This window comes from Anneissia japonica, unplaced genomic scaffold (assembly GCF_011630105.1).
Source record: "Anneissia japonica isolate Jap-2015-1 unplaced genomic scaffold, ASM1163010v1 scaffold288090_len272316_cov174, whole genome shotgun sequence".
In the NCBI taxonomy this organism is placed as follows: domain Eukaryota; kingdom Metazoa; phylum Echinodermata; class Crinoidea; order Comatulida; family Comatulidae; genus Anneissia; species Anneissia japonica.
Window position 1 is genome coordinate 142237 of NW_022736344.1, and position 8474 is coordinate 150710.

General features: G+C 32.8%; 1 protein-coding gene across 7 annotated transcripts in view; it reads right to left on the reverse strand.

Moving 5' to 3' along the window:
* Positions 1 to 85: 85 nt before the first annotated feature.
* Positions 86 to 8474, reverse strand: part of LOC117116764 (dentin sialophosphoprotein-like) — a 10070-nt gene continuing 1681 nt past the window's right edge. Inside the window, exons 1-3 of one of the 7 annotated variants that reach the window (XM_033260864.1) lie at positions 7157 to 7396; positions 4153 to 4317; positions 86 to 3034 (exon numbers count right to left, since the gene is read on the reverse strand). In XM_033260864.1, the coding sequence (XP_033116755.1) occupies positions 1535 to 3034; positions 4153 to 4233 (1581 nt within the window). In that variant the 5' untranslated portion in view covers positions 4234 to 4317; positions 7157 to 7396 and the 3' untranslated portion in view covers positions 86 to 1534. The other 6 variants (XM_033260870.1, XM_033260866.1, XM_033260863.1 and 3 more) reach the window with 6 other exon arrangements.

Below are 8474 nucleotides of genomic sequence, written 5' to 3' on the forward strand. Positions count from 1 at the left end.
CACCACAGCAAAAAAAAAAAAACCCATAATAATCATAAAAAAAAAAAAAAAAAAAAAAAAAAAAAAATCACTGTTGACAAAGATACCTATTGCAATATCCGTTTTATTATATTTCAATAAATTTGTGTTCCGTGAGTCAACCTTCAATGATTCAATGATTGTACATTGTCTTTTCATTGTTTGTACTTTTTTTTATTTTACTTAAATCACACATGCAAATCCACTTTTCATAATATACAATAGAATCCATCCTTTAGCACACCCTATAAGCAACATTTGTGAAACATGGGGAAATAAGCCTATCTGTATATTATTTAACATTCTGTTCTGACCAACCTCTATCAGTAGGATACCCATAACAAGGGGACTGGGACAATTTCTGTGTGTACAGTGTGTTCAAGTCAACACATTTCCACATAAATGGAATACTATTTATAAATTGTATCAAAACAACTAAAAAATATTATTTCCTTCAAATTTACATTTTGATAACTTTTGAGCCAACAAGTTAATTTGTGTAAAGCAAACTTGTCAATTTTGACCCTTATCATGGTATTTAGTTTTTCTTTTCTCCTATGTACAGTAATCTGCATCCTAAGAGCCTATTCATTTTTGCAGTATCTTGCACATCCAGAACCACAAAACAGAATAATATTTGGCCATTACCTAATAGCACTTCAATTATGAAACAATACTGTTTCTGTTTAATTTACGCTTATGTTGATTGCATAAACAAATGTATTGTACAGTATTTGCATTGCAATTATGGTCATAATTCTGACGCCCAACCGAACCTGCTGTCAGTTATCGCTTAATACTTTGCAGTGTTTTAAATTTTCATAAAATTATCACTATAAACGACGAGTGGTTGAAGTAATAAATTAATTATAAATAAGAGATTATAATTAAATTTGCATTGTTGCAAATTTAAATATTTCTGCAAATTAAACTATGTTTTTAAAATTACTATCAAATTTTGATGTACGGTATGCTATTAGATTTTATTATGAGTGTTAAATCTTAAGGAAATTTTATCGATATATTTTAAATTTGAGTTCCCAGTGCTAAGCAGCAAAAGCTTGATTTGAATATATTATTTCTCATTATTTACCAGCCGATACCCATAAGCTATTACGCAGCTTAAACAATAAAAAATTGGCTCCTCTATGTGTAAGCCCTTAAGTTGTATGAAGGGAGAGAGTCTAGTGGTCTTAGATCCGTAATAATATCTTACGGCCACTGACGTCTAAATTGTATGGCGCTTGTCGATATGGCTTAAGCTTGCCGTTTCGATTTTCATATTACTAGAGACCTCATTTTTGATTCATACAATTAATAAGGAACTTTCGTTGATGAACTATGTTTGATACGATTTATAACACAATGTTCCTATATATTTGAGCACTGTATTATTATCCATTTGATTTATAGCAATTGTTCTTTTGTGGCCAAACAAAACGCTGCAGCATAATGCAGTCATGATGAGAGCTCAATCAAGCCATGCTTAATCGAGCTATCTTAAAACAATAAAACATCATGGCTTGTAGTAATCGAACATTTTGACGTCACCAAATATTAATTTCATATCTGTGACTTTTTTTTTAGCACGTCCTCTATTTTTCATCGTTCTTTCCATACATTTCTTGCACTTACAGTACGGAACATGTTCAAAATACGAGAAAGAAAAGGGGCGGGATATCCGACTCTCAAGAAACGAAAAGTCTGGACGTCTGCTACGAGCAACAGCGAGTGCATTCACGTAGGCTTCGCGCCATGCATCACGTGATTGATCATTAATATTTTTAACTGGATCATTTGAGTCGTTTATTAAATGTAAAGTTCCGTCAGAACTTTCACTTGAATCATCTGTGTCCGTTAGTTCCGTGTCACTATCTGATGTTAATCCACTTGTTTTTGATTTTGTTTCTTCTGAAGTGTTATCAAGACCGGTATCTGCCAACCCGTTTTCTCTGCTCTCCTCGGTAACTTTTGAAGAAAGCGAGTCTAAAACTTGTGTAGAGCTTGATTTTACAATTGTTGGGCTATCTTTGTTATGTGTTTTCAGATTTGAACTATCATCATTCCCAGTTTTTAAACCATTTCTAGTGTATATAACCACTGGTTTTTTAACCGATGACTTAGATTTGTCATCATTATTTTCTCTTCTAATTGTTTCATTAAAATGACCTGACGTTGGTAGATTACCGATATCAGTGCATTTCCGATGTGTATATCGAAATGCCGGTCCATTCGTTTTCCTGACCTTGGTTTTGTTGTTCATCGTTGTTCTTGAAATATTGGGTAGTTTGACACCATTCTGCGCGACAGTTCGTTCATTACTAACTTTGAACATTGCGTTGCTTTCATCTCCTCTGAATTGCAGTTGCCTGAAGTCTATATGAAGCTCTGAGTTATCTTTATAAGTTCTTTTTATATCACCATTTGTTATTAGCTCACTCTGGTCGCATTCGTAACTCAGATCAGGTTGAATATTCTTAGCTGATTCTGATGTCAATGTCTTGTTATATTGTAGTTCCGTTGTCGGTGTTTCTGATTCCGACGGTATGGATCTATTACAGAAAGACCGAACATTCAATTTCGTTAAACCTTTTGAGTTGTAAACTTTCCATGTTTCGTCAACTAAAGAAGAACTATTTGGCAATTTTGGTAGGAAATTTGCAACGCCATTTGAAATACTGTGAGATGAGAGTCTATGTGCTATATTTTTGCATGCACATGCTCTTTGATCCACTCTCCCTGATGCACCAGGAGGTTCCCTTGGATGAATGGGTGGAAATGTCTTACAAACGTTCACTGCTTCGTCATGCCTCTTAGTGTGGTACTTATCATAGAGATGTTTAATACCGTTGATGTCCGGTAAGGACACGTTTTGAGAGTCTGAACTGAAGTTCATGACACCATCAGCGTTGTTGCTAACCAACGGCCGCCGTGATCGATTCAACAAATAATTGTACTTGATATTATTGTAATAGCTGCTGTGATAAAGACTCGTTGTTGGGATCGAATGATATCTCTGTGTTAAGAGAAAGAAAAGAAGAAAATAAACAATATCTTATATTGCAAGCCGAAGTCTAGGCCTTTGTGCATGGCTATGGATTAATATGATGCAAATTACTAAACCCGATCACAAATACTGTACGCAACAATCGACAGTTTCATAAATTGTATGAAGACTTGAAGTCTGTCGTTCAACTGATACAGTTACTGTTGTTATCAAGTGTAGAATATTAATGCTGTCACACTGATTTAAATTAGGGAACTTTGATTACACGACGACGGTAAAACGTAATGACCCAAGACTCATTTGCGCATGCGGGAAAGTTGGGGTCTAGTTGTCGTCTTAAATCGGGACGGGGTTTGGCATGTCTATAATAAATATTTCATATAAATTATATTATATATATTATATATAATAATGAATAAATGTAGTTGGCAATACTAGCAACGTACAGTGCTCGATACACGTGATAATGTAGAGCGTAAATATTGAAAATGTAGAGCTTGTAGAACTTGGTACTGTATAATCACATACCGGTACTGTTTCATGCTAATGCAAACTTCAGGAGTGAGAGAATACAAGGATACTCACACAATCCTTGTATCTCTCACTCCTGAAGATTGCATTAGCAAGTTGTATATTTTCAATATTATATATAATATAGGTCTATATATAATATATGTATTATATATAGGCCAATATTATATATACATACAGGCCCTATATATATATATATATACTGTCTCTTATACATATATATATATATATATATATATATATATATAGTATATACACACCAAAATGAGCTATAAAGAGGGCATATCATACCGTATTGATTTATTGCCATGCATCAAGGACTAGTGCTGTCTGACTACACATGCGCACGAGTGTAAAGACTTAGATGCTTAATCGGATTTGAATTCCCAACAAAGCCTCAAATGCCCAGTTGGTTAAGGCGCCTGCCTATACAGCAGAAGGTTCCGGGTTCGAACCTCGATTGGGGGATCTATTTTCTTTGACGTGCAAAATTATTTATATATATATTATATTTATAGCATTACCGCAATACAGTTTATTTCTACCCTAGACCTATTACTATAATTATACAATATAACAATATTATTTATAATTACCAGAGACGTGGCCTGCATCATAGCTGCCACTCTTCGCTGATCGTGGCGCACTTCAGATAATTTTAAAGGTAACTGCATCATCTGCTTTTACTTCTAGGCATGTTCTTAGGCCTTCTGAAAGGAACACACTTCATCCTCCAAAGTATTTACAAAGCAACATCATTTCTGAATAAGAAAAGAAAAAACACAAAAACAAAAAAGCCGTCACAATCATTGTTCAATTGGCGTATATACCTAAATAATCCTAAGATTCTTAATGCAGGAGATATACCGGTATGCCTTTCTGGCTAGCATTTCGAAATTCAAAACGAGAGAATTATCGCGATATCGATAACTGGCTGCGTGTGTTCATAGAGATTAGTTTACAAATTACGATGCTTCTCTCTCTGGTTTCAAGCACAGACTAATTAACATGTAATGCATAAAGGAAAACAAAATTATCGCGATATCGATAACTGGCTGCGTGTGTTCATAAAGATTAGTTTACAAATTACGATGCTTCGCCCACTGGTTTCAAGCACAGACTAATTAACATGTAATGCATAAAGGAAAACAAACTAAGACTACCGAAGGGAAATTGAAATTTAATCCATAGTCAATAATAAATTACTTATTATATTCGAGAATGGAAATCATGAGATGTTAATAATAATACTACCACCTAATCAGGTGCTTTGATCACTTGATTATATTTTCTGGTCCTGAGTTTTTTCTTCCGGAAATTAACATTTTTTTTTTCAGTGCACTGGCTTCTGATAAGATGTTAGGAAAAATTTTTTGTAAATTAGATCGATATTGTACAGATCTGTTGAATAACGTAGCATAGCGTATGGAGAGACCAGCATTTTAGTTATGTTTTAGCCAGAAATGAATTTGAAAAAGCTGTTCTTGAAGAAATTTTGGATTTGATTCCACGCATGCCACTTTTCAATATTGAGAGAATATTAATTTGTTATAATAATAATGATAGTAATAATAATAATATTAACAATAATAATATATGCGTGTTTACTATAATTAATAACAATAATAATAATAATAATAATAATAATAATAATAATAATAATAATAATAATAATAATAATAATAATAATAATAATAATAATAACAATTTAGGTTAACTTAATTATTCCTAATTCGTATACATCCATCTCTAATTTCCTTACTGGCATTCTTTTTACTTTCTTTTCAAATAACGTAAGCTTTTGTCTTTCCTCAATATTTTGAGTTTCACTGCGAAACAAATAATACTTACCAGATTCAAATTAAAGTACAGTAAGTTAGACTACATAAAAAAAGGATATACTCTATATGTCAGTCATTAACATAGATCTGATTTAAATCACTTCATAACAACTCCTGAACTTATCAGACTACAGTGAAGTAACCTAATTAGCCCACACACCACACGCCACAATTCTGAACATTGTGCAATGATAACAAAGTGAATATTCGTTTACCGGCTATTCCTCGAATTTCTCACTAAAACATCACAGATAATACAGTATGAAGGACAAACAGCACTAACAAATAATACATTGTTAGCAAATAGGCGCTAGAGTTCAAACACTGATAAAAAATAAAGTCCATACCGGAACCAAGTCCAATTTCGATGTCTATTTCGCTAGAGACGTACGGTACAATCTATAATCTGAGAGAGGTAATCGATAGATGCGGGTTAAGTCAATTCGTTTCTCCACCCTCAGCTGGTGATTTTGAAGGCCACTACGAGGGTTAGACATAGAATTTCCGTCAATTGCAATCGATATTAGCTGTGTCCTACGAGTGTTGCCTTGTACTTTATTGTTTAATAAGGCACCAGAATAACTCCCTATAGGCATATTATAACCTATCAGTATACTTAATAATGAAACGTTATTGATCAGAGCATTCGAAACAAAAATCCCTGATTCTAATTTTATCGATTGCGCCTCAGCAATACAATCTGTACTCTGAGAGATTTTTACTAAATGGGGTCCAAAATTGTTTGTCTTTCGGATTAGTGTTTATTTTGTGGAAGTTTTAAATTACCGATTATATCGGCCTACTTATAGGTTGCCAATAAAGTCAAAAGCTCTTGTATCTTTTTTTAGGTTATTAGCCATATAATTCAAACCAGGGAACGAGTGAAATTTCACTGTTCCCTGATTCAAAACTATGAACAAAGCAACAAAGAGCTATGAATAAGCAATAGTGCATTATAGTTGTATTCATTATTCATAGCATAAATAATAAGCATATTGTTGTCACGTCCAGCAGTAAATAATCGCTAATTATAAGACGGAACGATGCTCTATACTGAGTCTAAGTCTCTTTATAATGAGACTTCGATTTTTTGTCGTGTAAACACACGATATTCGAAATTTTAAGCACTACAATAAGCCAACTCGCATTATGCTCTTTGTCTCTTTTTATTTATTGCTTGTTATTGAAAGATTTGAGCAATTTAAGCATCGCTCCACTGTTAGTTTAGTGACAAAACGGAGGGGGTGGGTTCACGTGCCCCTACTGGATCCACGCCTGGTATATGTTTGTCTTATGAAACTTAAAAGGTAATTAAGGTTGTTATTTTCATATCCGTTGGCGATGTGTCTTTTAATAATTAAATAAAGTAAAAAGAGAAAAATTCGAATTTTATCTTCGGACGAGAAAATTCAGCCATCTTGCAACGATACATTTTCCAGTAATATTTAATTTGGCTTTTCACTGAATTCTCGTACGTTATGTTCACATTTGTTAATGTTTGAATAAAATACGAAATACAAGATAATAGTAAATTATGCCTACGTGAACAATCTCGTAAATATCTAAATTACCGTACGAAATAATTGATCTTCCAATATGCGTATTAAGGAGATCAAACAACCGGCAAAATAGAACTCAAAGTCGAAAAAACCCCGATTTATTCTACAAACCTGCATTTATGACTTGTGATGTCAACAACTGAACCTGCTTATGGTGTCCGTGAATCAAAATCGCGAAAGAGTGGATTTATTCTACATACCTGCAAACAATATCACCGAAGTTCCTCGTTGCGTGGAAGAGTTTCATTGCAAATAGTAGGCCCTATACGCACATTAATATTGTTCACAGCAGAACGAAATGAGAACACCAATCGCAACATAAGACTTAGACTTTTAAGATCGAATAAAATGCAACAAACCGATATATAAGTTACCAAGAAAGAATAACCATCGTCATGAATTGAGTTGACGGTGCCCTTTGGACGCATGTACACTTGAAATGGCTATCTCATTAACATTATAGACCTTGGTATCTTTCGTTACAAGACTCATACAGCCATAGTTTTGATTACATATTCAGTTCTTTTATTTATATAAACGATTATACTGTATTTGTGGTAAAATTGGTAAACACTCAACATGCCACTCATCCAATCCAATAAGCTCAAATGGCCCCATTTTATTTAAATTCATTTTTATACTACAGTTGTTTGGGCACAAATACAAATCATGATAATTTCAATACAAACAATAATAGGCCTACTTCCAATGAGTCATAGATTGACACATTTTTTGCTGAAAAGTATTAATTATTTTGAGTCTATTAATTATTATGAGTAATTAATTAGCCTATAAATATAAAGAAAAATCTCTCAATTTTTTTGGAAACAGTGCTCGATGCCACTGTAGAATCATGGTATAGAGCAAATATAAAAAAGGTAAACAACGATACGGTACCGGTACGTGTTTAAATTTTCGACTATTGCAGTTTCATGCAATGTGCAATCTTCAGTACTGAGTGAATGAGCTGTAGGATTGGTATATATAGGTGGTGTGCAAAAAGTCAGAGTTTTGATTACATACGGTATTCAGAAATTTATTGTTATGATTCTAATAATTATTATGAGTTTATTAATTATCTGTTAACTGTTATTTGTTTAATTTAGAATAAGAAATAATACAATCAAGTTTAATATACAGGTACGCCACCTCTAATACTCTATCAAACAACATGAAGCGCAACACAACAGCACAAAGAAGAGAACTATCTTTACGAAATGTTTGTTTTAACTACGGTAATTTAATTCACAATTCATAATTATTTTACAATGTTTACATGTTTCTTGAAACAAAGACATGAAAACAATTAAATGAAAACAATTAAAATAATGTTTATATGTATTGAATTATGACATTCTACCTGTGGTAGGGATTCCCAAAAATTCAGTAGAGAAAGAAATTGCCCATAACTGAATATTAATGAAATTAACAATACTGTACACCATTATTAAAAATATTTAGTAACATAAATATAAATAATAATGAAAACAAAATAAAAAAAAAAAAAAAACACAAAAT